This window comes from Anolis sagrei, chromosome X (genome assembly GCF_037176765.1).
Source record: "Anolis sagrei isolate rAnoSag1 chromosome X, rAnoSag1.mat, whole genome shotgun sequence".
NCBI lineage: Eukaryota > Metazoa > Chordata > Lepidosauria > Squamata > Dactyloidae > Anolis > Anolis sagrei.
Genome location: NC_090034.1, coordinates 14,176,630 through 14,192,374, shown reverse-complemented (window position 1 = coordinate 14,192,374; position 15,745 = coordinate 14,176,630). Strand labels below are relative to the sequence as shown.

Genomic DNA, 15,745 nt, shown 5'->3' with positions numbered 1-15,745 from the left:
TGTTCCTCCTTTCCTCCCATCCTTTTCCTTCCCCCCCCCTTCCCCTCTTCCTTTATTCCTTATTTCCTCTGTTCCTTTACTCCTCCTTTCCTCCCATCTTTCTTCCCTCCTTTCCTCTTCCTTTAGTCCCCCTTTCCCCTCATCCTCCCCTCTTCCTTCATTCCTTCTTTCCTTCCTTTATTCCTCCTTTTGTCCCATGCTCCTCCCTCCTTTCTTTTTCCTTTATTCATTTTCCCTCATCCTTTCCTTCCCTCTTCCTTTATTGCTCCTTTCCTCCCATCCTTCTTTGCTCCTTTCTCTCTTCCTTTATTCCTGATTTCCTTCCTTCCTTTAGTCTTCCTTTCCTCCTATCCTTTCTTCCCCTCTTCCTTTCTTCTTCTATTCCTCCCATCCTTCTTTGCTCCTTTCTCTCTTTATTATTCCTTCTTTCCTCCGCTCTTCCTTTATTCCTCCTTTCCTCCCATCGTTCCTCCCTCCTTTCACTCTTCCTTTAGTCCTTCTTTCCTCCTTTATTCCTCCTTTCTTCTCATCCTTTCTTCCCCTCTTCCTTTATTCCTCCCTCCCTTCTTTCCTCCTTTCTCTCTTCCTTTATTCCTTCTTTCTTCTGCTTCCTTTATTTCTTCTTTCATCCCTTCTTTTATTCTTCCTTTCCTCCCATCGTTCCTCCCTCCTTTCTCTCTCCCTTTAGTCCTTCTTTCCTCCCTTTATTCCTCCTTTGCTCTCTTCCTTTAGTCCTCCTTTTCCCTTTTCCTTTTCTCCCCTCTTCCTTTATTCCTCCTTTCCTCCCATTGTTCTTCCCTCCTTTCTCTCTCCCTTTAGTCTTTCTTTTCCCTTGTCCTTTCCTTCTCTCTTCTTGTATTCCTCCTTTCCTCCCATCCTTCTTTTCTCCTTTCTCCCTTTATTCCTTCTTTGCTCCTTTCCTTTCTTCCTCTTTCCCTCCTGTTTTGTTCTCCTCCTTTTCTCTCTTCCTTCCCCTCTTCCTCATTCACTCTTTCCGCCCTTCCTCCTTTCCTCATATAATTAATAAAACCACCATTCCATCCCAAGCTCGAAGAATGAGGATGATTTCTTCAAAGGGGGAAAGAAATAATAATTTTTACTGAACGCTTGCTCTGTGAATCATTGTTTACAAAATATTTTTAAACTTTTCGAGAATCTTTCTGTACAACAAAATAAAATATAAATAAATAACTTTTATTCTAAAGAGAAGACACAAGTCCTAAAGGTTTGTTGTTTGTTTTAAAAAATGTCCCAAGTCCACCGTTCCGGCCTTACTTTCGATCCGCTGCTGACTTTCCTCTGGAGAGAAAAGGCAAAGGAGATGCAAATCCTCTCCCAAAACAGAACCAGGGAAGAATCAGGCAAACCAAAAAAATATATGGGAAATGAATGGATAACCTTTTGGGGACAAGAAAAGCCTGGAGTTGCTGGCTGGCTTCTTTGGCCTCGGAGATAAAGCTAGTTAAAGGCATTTGGATGAAACAAGTATCCCAGCTGCATCTTCGGCTCAATCTGTTTTGGGCAAAGGCAAGCCTTTTCTTCTTTGGGATCAATTCCTTCTTCCTTCAAAAGGCCCGGAGATGGAAACTCTTAAGGCTTTTTTCCCCATTGGGATGTTTTGTCCTTTTCGGTGCAAAATGCAGTTTGGTCTTGCAGCTTGACCAACGAGACGGAAGTGAAACTGTCCAGGCTTTGGCCGCAGGAGGAAAGAAAGCAACGCGGCACTGACCTCATGGCAAAGCAGGCCTCGAGAGGAAGGGAGGGAGGCTTCTGGGTCAGGCGGCCCTTTGGGGTCCTCCGAAAACAGATCTGTCCATCCATCCGGCCCTTGTCCCTTGCCCAGGGGAGGCAGTGGTCAGACCAGGCCGGCGTCTTTGGCCATGTTGTAGAAGGGACCCTTGGCCTGGAGGAGGGCCCCTGGGGCCCCGCACTCCACAATCTCCCCCCTCTCCAGGACGATGACCCTGGGAAGAGAAGGCAAAGGTCAGCAGGGCATTCTGGCCAGAAGGGAGGAGGCATCTGCTTCAAATGAGGACAAGGGGGAATGACGGGAATATGATTAGTAATATTACATGTACTATATAACATATAATTATTATATTATTGTATTATAGTATATTATTATACATACCACAATATATATACATTACCAGTATATTATACTATTAGTATTATATTATATATTATACTATGTTTTTCCTACCCGGCCTGGAGCCATTAGAAGAGGCGGGTAATCAATAAAATTTCTATATAATATATTATTTATATTATATACATTATGGGCCCCCTGGTGGTGCAGCGGGTTAAAACACTCAGCTGCTGAACTTGCTGACTAAAAGGTTGGTAGTTCAAATCCATGGAGAGGGGTGAGCTCCCACTGTTAGCCCCAGCTTCTACAAACCTAGCACTTTGAAAACATACAAATGTGAATAGAGCAATAGGTACCGCTTCAACAGGAAAGTAACAGTGCTCCATGCAATCATGCTGGCCACATGACCTTGGAGGTGTCTATGGACAACTCCAGCTCTTCGACTTAGAAATGGAGACGAGCATCACCCCCCAGAGTCAAACATGACAAATGTTTACCTTGTTGTTGTTGTTGATGATAATAATAATCATAATAATAATAATGAATAATAATGTCCATAAGCTAATAATAATACTAAGTACATAACCTAGTAATAATAGTAATAATATTAGGGGCATAAGCTAATAATAGTTATAATCATAATACTGGGTCCATAAACTATTAATAATATAATCTACCTCTAGCTACTGGAAGTCCAGTACCTTCCCCAAATTTAGGGGAAGGCTTTACAGGCCTCATTTAAGACATAAAGCAGTGAATACTACTACTACTACTACTACTACTACTACTACTACTAATAATAATAATAATAATTCAACTCTAGCAACTGGAAGTCTAGTAATTTCCCTAAGTCCCAGGCCTTCCCCTTGGAAGATTGTTTGAGTATCTTTTAAGAGAGAATAATGGTTTATTATATTATTATTGTTATACCAGCTCCAGATACTAGCAGTAATTTCCCCAAATTTAGGTCTATTGATGGAGGTATTGACTTTACAGGCCTTCTCCTTGGTAGACTGCTTGGAGTCTCATTTAAGAGAGGAAAGCAGTAAATAGTATTTATTTGTTTGTTTATTTACTGCTTTCCTCTCTTAAATGAGCCTCCCAGCAGTCTACCAAGGAAAAGGCCTGTAAAGTCAATGCCTCTTCATCGATAGACCTAAATTTGGGGAAATTACTGCTAGTACCCGGAGTTGGTATAACAATAATAATATAATAAACTACTGTCCTCTTTTAAAAGAGACTCAAAGCCATCTTCCAAGAGGAAGGCCTGTGACTTAGGGAAATTACTAGACCTCCAGTTGCTAGACTTGAATTATTACTATTATTATTATTATTATTAGTAGTAGTAGTAGTAGTAGTAGTAGTATTCACTGCTTTCATGTCTTAAATGAGGCCTGTAAAGCCTTCCTCTAAATTTGGGGAAAGTACTGGACTTCCAGTAGCTAGAGCTAGAGTATATTTTTAGTAGTTTATGGACCCAGTATTATGATCATAACTATTATTAGTTTATGCTGCTAATATTATTATTATTATTACTAGGTTATGTACTTACTATTAGTATTATTATTAGCTTATGGACATTATTATTATTATTATTATTATTATTATTATTATTATTATGACATGAAACAATCAGGGCCACCTAAGACCTCCCAACAAAGGATTCTTCCAGGCAGGAAGCAGCCAAGCTTTGAAACTGCAAAGACATTCAATGTTAATCAAGGTGGCCAATTGCAACATTCGGACTTGCTTCCCACCCCGGGCATTCTACATATATATAAACCCCATTTGCCTAGTTTCCAACAGACCTCACAACCTCTGTGGATGCCTGCCATAGATTCTGGTCTATATGTGATTCTTCCTACCGTGTGTAGTCCATGATGGTGTTGAGCCGGTGGGCGATGGTGAGGACGGTGCATCCCTCGAACTGCTTCCGGATGGTGGTCTGGATCAGGCAGTCCGTCTCTAGGTCCACGGCGGCTGTGGCTTCATCCAGCACCAGGATCTTGGACCTACGCAGCAGTGCACGCGAGAGGCACACCAGCTGCCGCTGACCCACACTGACCAAAACAAAGGGGGAAAGATCATTATCGTACTGGTTGCAGTGAGATAGGCTTTGCAGTGCGTTTCTATGGAAGCTGGACTAGAAAGAACAGAGGTTAGTTTCTTCACCTTGGCAGGTCTTTAAGCCAAGGTTGGAGGGGCATCTCTCAGGAATGCTTTAGTGCAGTATCCCTGCCTGATAATGGGCTGGGCTAGATGATCCTTAAAGTCCCTTCCATCCCTATAGTTCTATGTTAATGTGTTGGGTGAGGAATCAGGCAGAAGCAGAGGGTCAAAGACAGAGAGGGAGAAAACAGACTTTCACTGAAAGAAAGAAGGAATTAAGGGAGAGGAGGGCAGGAAGAAAGGGACAGAAGAAAGGAGTGGTGGAGGAAGAAAGGAGAGAGGACAAAAAAAGAAAGGAAGGACAGGGGGTGAGGGAAGAAAGGAGGAAAGAAGCAGACGAGAGGATAGAAAGAAAGAAAGACGAAGGAAGGGCAGAAGAAAGGAGGGAAGAAAGGAGTGAGGGAAGAAGGAAGGAAGTAGAAGGGAGAAAAAAAGAAAGGAAAGAAAGGGAGAAAATAAAGGAGGGAAGAGAGGGCAGAAAGAAAGAAAAAAAGGGACAGAAGAAAGGAGGGAAGAAAGGAGTGATGGAAGAAGGAAGGAAGGAGAGGGGAGAAAAATGGAAGGAAAGGGAGGGAAGAAAGGAGGGAAGGAGCAGAAGAGAGGATAGAAAGAAAGAAAGAGAGGAAGGAAGAAAGGAAGGGCAGAAGAAAGGGAAGAAAGGAGTGGCGAAGAATGAAGTAGAAGGGAAAAAAGGAAAGAAAGAGAAGGAACGATGGAGAGAGGGAGAAGAGGGCAGAAAGAAAGAAGAAAGGAGGGAAGAAAGGAGTGATGGAAGAAGGAAGGAAGGAAAGGGGAGAGAGAAAGAAAAGAAAGAAAGAAAGAAAGAAAGAAAGAAAGAGAGGGAGGGAGGAGAGGGAAGAAAGAAAAAAAGGAAGGAAGGAGCATAAGGAGGGAAGAAAGGAGTGATGGAAGAAGGAAGGAAGAAGAGGGGAGTGAGAGAAAGAGAAAGAAGGGGGAGAAAGGAGGGAGGGAGAAAGGAAGAAAGCAAAGAGGGAGGGAGGAGGGAAAAGAGGAAGGGAGGAGAAGGGGAGAAAGAAACAAAGAAAGAGAGAAGAAAGTAGGGAGGAAGAACAAGGGAAGGAAGGAAGAGAAGGGAAGGTGGGAAAGAGAGGCCAAAAGAGTCTCTCTCTTTGTTACTGAGCAAATAAGGTGAAGGAATGAGAAATATTCAACGAGTCTGGTGTCAAAGACAGACTAAGCCTTAAGTGGTTGACCTAACTATTGACAGATGTCTCTCTGGCTAGTAGACAAACAGGCACCGAATAACATAACTACAGAGGGTCAGTGCCCTTCCTGGGCCGTCCCAATTGTGTATCACCTGGCCCTGCTTTCAGGGTCTCCTCCGATTCCTACAGACAATGCCTGGCCATCGCAACCAGACCTGGCAAGGGCAACAGCGACCGCATTGTTTGTAGCTTTAATCAGTTCTTCCTCTGTGCATGAGGCAGAGCATTGTGGACAAGCACAGTGTTTCCTAAATGTTAGTACTCAAGCTAAGGTGACGCCGAGATATTTAGGCTGGGAGCAGTGTTCAGCCTCTTGGCCTTCCCAGGTAACTTTCCAATTTCCTGTTGGCTTCATGGTTACATAAATGGAAAACACACACTTGTGTCTTGGCAGAGTTCAGGTGGTTATCTTTGCAATAGCTTCGTAAATAAACAAAATAAACCTGGCAAGGTGTGTCCTTTGACGCGAGGCTCACCTGAGGTTCTCTCCTCCTTCGGCACATTCATGATGCAGTTTGTCTGGCAGCGTGGAGACGAAGGCCTTGAGGTGGGACAACTCCAGCGAGCGCCAGACCTCCTCGTCCGAATACTGCTCAAAGGGGTCCAGGTTCATGCGCAGGGAGCCCGAGAACAGGACGGGATCCTGGGGGAGAAACACAAGGAGGGTCCCCATCATGCCCAATGGCCAGAGATAGATATATAGGCAACCCCAAGTTATGAACAAGAGAGGTTCTGGAGGTCTGTTCTTAAGCTGAATTTGTATGTAAGTCAGAATAGGGACATTTCCTAAGTGTAACTCCAGCTATATACCCTTCCCTATGCTATCTGACATGAATATATATATATATACACACACACGTATATTTTTGGGTGTGTGTGTGTGTGTGTTGTCGAAAGCTTTCATGGCTGGAATCACTAGGTTGCTGTGAGTTTTCCAGGCTGTATGGTTATGTTCCAGAAGCATTCTCTCCTGACGTTTCACCCACATCTATGGCAGGCATCCTCATAGGTTGTGACATCTGTTGGAAACTAGGCAAGTGGGGTTTATATATCTGTGGAATGTTCAGGGTGGGAGAATGAACTCTTGTCTATTTGAGGCAAGTCTGAATGTTCAAATTGGCCACCTTGATTAGCATTTAATAGCCTTGCAGCTTCAAAGCTTTCTGTCTGTGTCCCTGTTCGGAATATTTTGCCTCCCTTTCTGTCCTTGTGAAATTTGGATTTTGGGAAATTTGGCTTGTGGTGGAAACAAGGATTGGGGCTAAAGCTTCAGTGGAGACCCCTTTCTCCCCTGATAACAACTCTTCCAGGATAACAACTGCTTCCCTGGAGACTAGGACGCAGAATAATGGCTTCAAACTACAAGAGAGGAGATTCCATCTGAACACGAGGAAGAACTTCCTGATTGTGAGAGCCGTTCAGCAGTGGAACTCCCTGCCCCGGAGTGTGGTGGAGGCTCCTTCTTTGGAAGCTTTTAAACAGAGGCTGGATGGCCATCTGTCGGGGGTGATTTGAATGCAATATTCCTGCTTCTTGGCAGGGGGTAGATGGCCCATGAGGTCTCTTCCAACTCTTTGATTCTATGATTCTATGATTCTATGAGTGGATTTCCCTTCCGAGGGGTAGATTCCCCCCACTTCCTGTTGTCTCAGCCCTGTATTTAACTCTGAGTCATTTGTAAGTTAGATGTCTGTAGCTCTAGGCCGGTGTGTAGAGAGATGGCTGCCCTTTGTTGGGTCTCTGCTCCTCACCTGTGGGATGATGGTCACCTTGAAGCGAAGGTCGTGGAGCCCAATGCTTGCAATGTCGACCCCGTCGATGAGGATCTGCCCTTCGGCCGCTTCGTTGATCCGGAAGAGGCCCAGCGTCAGGGAGGACTTCCCAGCCCCGGTCCGGCCCACGATGCCCACCTTTGGGGAGAAGAGGGTCAAGGGGAGGTCAAGGGGAGGACAAGCCCTGTCCCTTCCCCTTCCCCTTCCTAAAGAAAAGCTCACCTTCTCTCCTCCGTTGATAGTGATGGTGATGTTTCTCAGGACCAGATCCATGTCGTCTCTGTAGCGCAGGCTGTAGCCCCGGAACTCCACCCGACCCTCGAGGGGCCAACCCTCCGGAATAGACGCCCCCGGCAAACGCCACTCCGCCTGGGAAAGAGGAAGGAAAAAGGAAGGAGGGAGGAAAGGAAGGGAAGAAAGTAGGAAGGAAAAGGAGGGAGGGAGAAGTAAAAGGAGGAAGGAAAAGGAGGAGGAAAGGAAGAGGAAGGGAGGGAAGAAGGAAGAAAGGAAAGAAGGAGGGAAGGAAGGGGAAGAAAGCAAAGGAAGAAAGAAAAGGAGGATGGAGGAAGGAGAGAGGAATCTATATGAATAAAACTGTAATGTTCGTTTGTGGGATTAACATAACTCAAAAACCACTGAACGAATTGACACCAAATTTGGACACAAGACACCTCTCAGGCCAATGAATGACCATCACTCATAAACACACTGAAAAACACAACAGAAGGGACTTAAAAAGCCAAAAAAACAAAAATGACATTACAACATATGTGCAAACCCACATATATATATGCAACCACACATATACACAAATATGTACACACACATATAGGTAAAGGTAAAGGTAGTCCCCTGACATTAAGTCCAGTCATGTCTGACTCTGGGGTGTGGTGCTCATCTCCATTTCTAAGCCGAAGAGCCGGCGTTGTCCGTAGACACCTCCAAGGTCATGTGGCCGGCATGACTGCATGGAGCGCCCTTACCTTCCCGCCGGAGCGGTACCTATTGATCTACTCACATTTGCATGTTTTCGAACTGCTAGGTTGGCAGAAGCTAGGGCTGACAGCGGAAGCTCACGCCGCTCCCCGGAATCGAACCTGTGACCTTTCGATCAACAAGGTCAGCAGCTCTGTGCTTTAACCCACTGCGCCACCGGGGGCTCCACACACACATATATGTGCGTACACACACATATACACACACAAAATACATATACACAGACTGGGTCACAGCAATTCATGGCAGGGGACAGCTAGTATATGTATAAGATGGTATGAGTTTCCTTATGGAGAGAAAAAGCTGCGTTTACATAAACATAAACATACTACTACGACTTTTAATTTTCATATATTCATATATATTCTATATATAGCATATATGTGTGTGTATATACTCATATACATATACAGTGGCACAGCGGGTTAAACCGTTGAGCTGCTGAACTTGCTGACCGAAATGTTGGCGGTTCAAATCCAGGGAGCAGAGTGAGCTCCCGCTGGTAGACCCAGCTTCTGCCAATTTAGCAGTTCAAAAACATGCAGATGCGAGTAGATCAATAGGTAATGCTTTGGCGGGACAGTTTTTATTTTTTGGTCTTTTCTTATGGGGGGTGACAGAAAAAAATAGAAAATATATAAACAAAAATACTGCAGTGTTCAGGTTTAGCCACACGGGGGTGCTATGGCTTAAGAAAGGCCAAAAAAAAGGAGGAAAGAAATGCTACTGTCTTCTTTGTCCCAATGGAAGTGTCCTGAGTTTGCAAGACCACAGCGGCCTGCAAGATGTTGCCACACTGCGTCTCCCATGATCCCCGTTCCTGAGTCCAACGCACCTCCTGCTCCTTCTCGGAGTACTCCTTGACCCGCTCCACGGCCACGATGTTGGTCTCCATCTCGGCGGACATGCGCACCAGCCAGTTCAAGTAAGTGGTGATCTGCCAAAGGAGAGAAGAGGTTTGCAAAGGATGCTTTGGGGTTTATAGTTCTGTTTTGTCTGGGAGATATAGAGAGGGATCGCCAGAGAGATCTCGGGATTGGAGGGAGTCTTACAAGCCATCTAATCCAATGGCCTTCAATGTAATAATAATAATAATAATAATAATAATAATAATAATAATAATGTATTGTCAAAGGCTTTCATGGCTGGAATCACTAGGTTCTTGTGGGTTTTTTCGGGCTATAGGGCCATGTTCTAGAGGCATTTCTCCTGACGTTTCGCCTGCATCTATGGCAAGCATCCTCAGAGGTAGGATGCTTGAGGATGCTTGCCATAGATGCAGGCGAAACGTCAGGAGAAATGCCTCTAGAACATGGCCCTATAACCCGAAAAAACCCACAAGAACCTAATAATAATAATAATAATAATAATAATAATCTTTATTTATACCCCGCCACCATCTCCCCGGTGGGGACTCGGAGCTGCTTACATGGGGCCAAGCCCGGACAACATATTGCAGCAAAATAAAACCAATACAAAAACATCAAACAACATCAACAAAATTGACCATATCCTCAGCTAGAAAACTGCACAGATGGACTACAAACAGAGGCACAACTCTGTGGCCCAAATGATTCACTGGAACAAGCACCACCTGCCAGTAGTAAAGAACTGGTGGGATCATAAACTTGCAAAGGTCGTGGAAAATGAACATGCAAAAATACTGTGGGACTTTTGAATCCAGACTGACAAAGTTTTGAAACACAACACCAGACATCACAATTGTGGAAAAGGAAAAAAGTCTGGATTATTGATGTCGCCATACCGAGTGAGGAAAAACAACAGGAAAAACTCAGCCGCTATCAAGACCTCAAAATCGAACTGCAAAGGCTCTGGCATCAACCAATCCAGGTGGTCCTAGTGGTCATTGGCGCACTGGGTGCCGTGCCAAAAGATCTCAGCCAGTATTTGGAAACAATAAACATCAACAAAATCACAATCTGTCAACTGCAAAAGGCCACCTGACTTGGAATCTGTGCGCATCATTCGAAAATACATCACACAGTCCTAGACGCTTGGGAAGTGTTCGGCTTGTGATTTTGTGATATGAAATCCAGCATAGAGATCTCGTTTGTTGTGACATACTGTGCATTTGTGTCAATCATAATAATAACAACAACAACAGTGGCAACAACAGCTCATTGTTGACTGCTACGTGCAGGGAGTAGGAGACTCAAAAATAAAAATACTATTTATTTACTTTATTTATACCCTGCCTTTCTCACCTCACAGGGGACACAAGGCAGCTTACAACATTGTGAACCGCCCTGAGTCCCCTTCAGGGTAGAGAAGGGGATATACAAATACTGCAAATAAATAATAAATTGGGTTGTTGTAGGTTTTTCTGGGCTATATGGCCATGTTCTGGAGGCAATTTTTCTCCTGACGTTTCGCCTGCATCTATGGCAAGCATCCTCAGAGGTAGTGAGGTCTGTTGGAAGTAGGAAAAATGGGTTTATATATCTGTGGAATGACCAGGGTGAGACAAAGGACTTTTGTCTGCTGGGGCTAGGTGTGAATGTTTCAGCTGATCACCTTGATTAGCATTCAATGACCTGGAAGTGCCCGGGGGGAATCCCTTGTTGAGCGATTTTATGTGCCTGTTTGTTTCCCCTCTGTTGTTATGCTGTTGTAATTTTTGAGTTTTTTTTAATACTGGTAGCCAGATTTTGTTCATTTTCATGGTTTCCTCCTTTCTGTTGAAATTGTCCACATGCTTGTGGATTTCAATGGCTTCTCCAGCAAAAATTCAATGCCACATCATAGACATAACAACAAAATATAACAATAAAAATACTCTATAAAACTATAAAATACTACCACAAATATCTCCCATTGACTGCTACCTAGAGTAGGAAATAATAATAATAATAATAATCATAATAATAATAATGATAATAATAATAATAATAATATCTCTATCCCACTGGAGATCAGAACCGCCCCCTCTATCTTAACGTTCAGGAAACAGGTGAAAACTTGACTGTGGAAATTGGCATTCAACGAGTGAGTCAATATTCTGTGATATGGATGGATGATGACGAACAACGATTTTATTTTGACGACTGACCTTTGTAATTATTTGACTGCATTGCTATTTTAATGTTTTAGCTTAATATGTAATATGATGTTTTTAATTACTGTTTGTGATATTACTGTTGGAAACCGGCCCGAGTCCCTCGACAGAGGTGAGAAGACCGGTATACAAAACTGCTAAATAATAAATAAATAAATAATAATAATAATAGTAGTAATAATAGCCCCCTGTTGAGCGCTACCTGCAGGGAGTAGGAGATGGAGAGGCCCACTAGGCCAGGGCTGAGGACGTGGCGAGCAATGACGGCAAAGAGGGCGGCAAAGAGGACAATGCAGTTGCCCACCGACTCCAGCCGCACGGCCAGCCACCTGTAGAGAAAGAGACAGAGAAAGGAAGATGGCGGCACAGCCAGGCCTTCAAGGCAGAATCAACTGGACCCAGAACCCCGCCTATGGCTGTCCGAAGCCTCCCCAAATCTCACCTGTTGGCCACGATGCTGGGGTAGTAGGCCTTCTGGTTCTGGTCCACCCTGAGGTCACTCTGCTGGACGAAGCGCTGCTGCTCGGCAAAGGCCCGGATGACGCTGACCCCCAGCAGGGTCTCGTTGAAGTGTGAATAGACCGGGGAGCGGCTGACCGACTCCAGGCGCTTCAGCTGCCGAGAGGTCGCCACATAGAAGCGCTGGAACAACATTTGAAAAACTCTCTGTTCCTGGTTTGAAAGTGTTGTTTCCTGTTTAATTGTGTGGCCCTTATTTTGAAAGTAGTAGTTCTACTCCAGAAACTTTGGTAGCACAAACTATGTTGAATTAGTCGAGACATATTAATTGAAAAATGATAGCAAGATGTGCAGTTGAAGGCTTTCATGGCCGGAATCGCTGTGTTGCTGTAAGTGTTTTGGGCTGAGGCTGCCTGCCATAGATGCAGGCGAAATGTCAGGAGAGAATGCTTCTGGAACATGGCCATACAGCCCAAAAAACTTACAGCAACCTATAGCAAGATGTGCTGTAGGATGTCCCTCCAGCAAGAACAATTTCTTTTTTTTGCAGTTTAATGAAAATTTCCCATGTTTTTATGATAGAACCAATTAGGAAAGAATGGCAATTATAACCCAGGAACAAAAGCATGTTCCATACTTTTATTTATTTATTTATTTATTTATTTACAGCTTTTATATTCCGCCCTTCTCACCCCACAGGGGACTCAGGGCGGATTACAGTGTACACATATATGGCAAACATTCAATGCCAATTTTGACATACAACATATACAGACATACACACAGGCTATTTAACTTTTTCTGGCCGCCAGGGGAGCTGTCGCTTTCATCGTCCATCTACGACACTAATGAAGTACTTCCGCATTCCCCGCATGCTTTTTGCTGGAGTGCTTGCTGGAGTCTTTTTTTTTTTATGGCCTCATAAATTAGTTAATTTAGCCTCCCCACACTTTAAGGTGGTACCTAATTTTCCTACTTGACAGGTGCAACTGTCTTTCGGGTTGCAAAGGTTGACAACAGGCTACACAATTGGTTGGAAACCCACTCCAACCCGGGCTGGCTTCGAACTCATGACCTTTTGGTCAGAGTGATCTTAATGCAGCTGACAATCCCTGAGTGGCGGGGCCCTCCTTCCTACCTGGACGAAGAAGTAGACCAGGGCCAAGGGGGGAATGGCGACGGCGGCCAGCGGGGTGGCCAGGAGGATGACAACACAGGCACCGGCCACGTTGAAGAGGGAGCCCATGAACATCTTGATGACTTGCGGGATCATGGAGTCGATGGTGTCGATCTCTTTGGAGAAGCGGTTGACTAGGTTCCCGCTGGGTGTGCGCTCGAAGAAGCCCATGGGGCAGCGCAGGACGCTATGCAAGAGGCCCAAGTGCAGGCGCCGCGAGGCCAGCAGACCTCCCACCGAGACCGCCATCGAGTAGCCAAATACTGCCACCCCTGACAGCCAGGGAGAGAGAGAAAGAGAAAAAGGGAGTCCTTTGTAAGTTGGGGACGGCCAGTGTCTAAATTCTTAGTAGGCCTCACTATGAGTAGGCCTCAGTGTGAGAAAGGCGTCAGTCTGAGATAGCCCTCAGTGTGAAAAGGCCTCAGTGTGAGAAAGGCCTCAGTGTGATGTAGGTCTCAGTGTTAGTAGGCCTCAGTATTTATTTATTTATGACATTATATGCCGCCCTTCTCACCCTGAAGGGAACTCAGAGCGGCTTACAAGTAACAAGTAAATACAATATATTATATTGTAAAGGTAGTAAAGGTAGTCCCCTGACATTAAGTCCAGTCATGTCTGACTCTGGGATGTGGTGCTCATCTCCATTTCTAAGCCGAAGAGCCAGCATTGTCCGTAGACATCTCCAAGGTCATGTGGCCGGCATGACTGCATGGAGCGCCGTTACCTTCCCGGCGGAGCGGTACCTATTGATCTACTCACATTTGCATGTTTTCGAACTGCTAGGTTGGCAGAAGCTAGGGCTGACAGCGGAAGCTCACACCACTCCCTGGAATCAAACCTGCGACCTTTCGATCAACAAGCTCAGCAGCTCAGCGCTTTAACCCACTGCGCAGGCCTCAGTTTGTGAAGGCCGAATGAAAGGAAGCCCCAAGTTGAAGGCCTCGTGTGTAAAGCTCATGTGTGACGCTCCAGTGTGAAGGCTTGCTGTGTGTAAAGCCACTGTGTGAAGCATCTGCATAAGTTCGGCCTGAGAAGAGCCTCTGTGAGAGCGAAGCTCTTTGTCTGCATGAAAAAGAAGCCCAGCGTGGAAGCAAAAAAGGAAGTATAAAGAACTTCATTTGTGTTATGGAAACCTTGTTCTTGTAAATAGTGAAACCATATTGTTTTGCTACAAAGAAAAGCCTACTATGGAAGAGATAATAATAATAATAATAATAATAATAATAATAATAATAATAATAATATATTTATATACTGCTCTATCTCCCCGACGGGGACTCGGGACAGTTTCCAAGTAACATCACCAAAACATACAGAGTAAACAGCACGACATAAATTAACAAAACAACATAAGCATAAAATGATATTAAATTATATTAAATATAAATGTGTTATTGTGATAACACTGGTCTTTGTGTTTTTGTTGGTTAACAAGCCCACTCGCCAAACAAGGATTACCAGTATCTGATTACCACTATCTAAAGCTACATCAACAGTGTGCAGTTTATACTCTGGTTTCTCTTCAGATCGTATAAATCTTTCGCCTTTTAACAGTGTGCAGTTTGACACTGCTTTAACCGCTCTTTCTCAGTACAAGGGGATCCTGGGACTTGTAGTTTGACAAAAGCTTGAGCTTGCTGCATTGTGGGCTAGGCTTCAATGGAGCCGTGGGTTCAAATGACAGGAAAGGACATGCCACCAGAACATTGGGAAGAGTTTCTTAAGGCTGTTCAACAGTGGAACTCTCTGAGTGTGGTGGAAACCCCTTCTTTGGAGGCCGGATGATCAACTGTCGGGGGTGCTTTGATGGTGCTTTTCCTGCATGGAAGAAGGGTTGGACTGGATGGCCTTGGGGGTCCCTCCCAATTCTGGGATTCTATGATTCCCTGCAACCCCCAGGATCCGACCACATTGAGCCATGCAGTAGTTCAAACTGCATCAACTGTGCATTAACTGTACAAAATTAAACTGTCCTTTTTTGGCATTTTTAAACAAATTTTGCAACATTCTTTTTTTATTTTTATATATATTTTTAAGATAGCCTAATTTTTTTTAAGATAGCCATTTTTTAAGATAGCAGAGGAGATGATGGAGGGAGACATAGAGACCAACCGACCTTGGGAGAATCCCAGGGCCCCATAGACGGCCAGGCGGAGGTCGGTGTTCTGCTGGGTCCCGTTGACAACAGGGTCGTCGGTCCACAAACTGAGCCAGTAGTTGGAGGCCAGGGAGGCCACGTGGTTGCACAGGAAGAGCATGAGGCTCAGGAAGGCCAGCCAGAGACCAGTGGCCTTCATGTACTCCCAGTAGACCTTTGGCTTCACCTGTGGGAGGGAGGGAGGAAGCACAAGAGTCAGCCCAACCCCACTGTGCCATAAAGGAAGATACAATCTGATCCCTCCCACCAGATGGTCATCCAACCCCTTCTTAATAGTAACAATAATAATAATAATATAGAACGATAGATCCTAAAGTTGGCAGGGAACCCAAGGGACACTTATCCCAACACTGTGCCATAAAGAAAGACTCTATCCGATCTCTCCTGACAGATGGCCTTCTAGCTTCTGCTTATTATTATTAGTAATAATAGTAATAGTAGTAGTAGTAGTAATAATAACAACAACAACAACAGGGGCCAAGAGTCATCCAGTGGAACCTCGATGTGCCATAAAGGAGGACACAATCCGCTCCCTCCCGACAGATGGCCGCCCAACCCCTGGTTAATAATAATACTAATATTAATAATATAGAATGATAGGATTCTAGAGTTGGAAGGGAACC

At 44.6% G+C, this 15,745-nt stretch overlaps 1 protein-coding gene across 1 annotated transcript in view; it reads right to left on the bottom strand.

Annotated features, from left to right (window-relative positions):
- Positions 1–1,079: 1,079 nt before the first annotated feature.
- LOC137097870 (multidrug resistance-associated protein 1-like) overlaps positions 1,080–15,745 on the bottom strand; it is a 74,557-nt gene continuing 59,891 nt past the window's right edge. Inside the window, exons 22-31 of the mRNA XM_067473164.1 lie at positions 15,081–15,288; positions 12,926–13,236; positions 11,771–11,970; positions 11,531–11,657; positions 9,088–9,189; positions 7,479–7,625; positions 7,236–7,394; positions 5,961–6,127; positions 3,955–4,149; positions 1,080–1,964 (exon numbers count right to left, since the gene is read on the bottom strand). Of these exons, the coding sequence (XP_067329265.1) occupies positions 1,856–1,964; positions 3,955–4,149; positions 5,961–6,127; positions 7,236–7,394; positions 7,479–7,625; positions 9,088–9,189; positions 11,531–11,657; positions 11,771–11,970; positions 12,926–13,236; positions 15,081–15,288 (1,725 nt within the window). The 3' untranslated portion in view covers positions 1,080–1,855. The remainder of the gene's footprint in view (positions 1,965–3,954; positions 4,150–5,960; positions 6,128–7,235; positions 7,395–7,478; positions 7,626–9,087; positions 9,190–11,530; positions 11,658–11,770; positions 11,971–12,925; positions 13,237–15,080; positions 15,289–15,745) is intronic.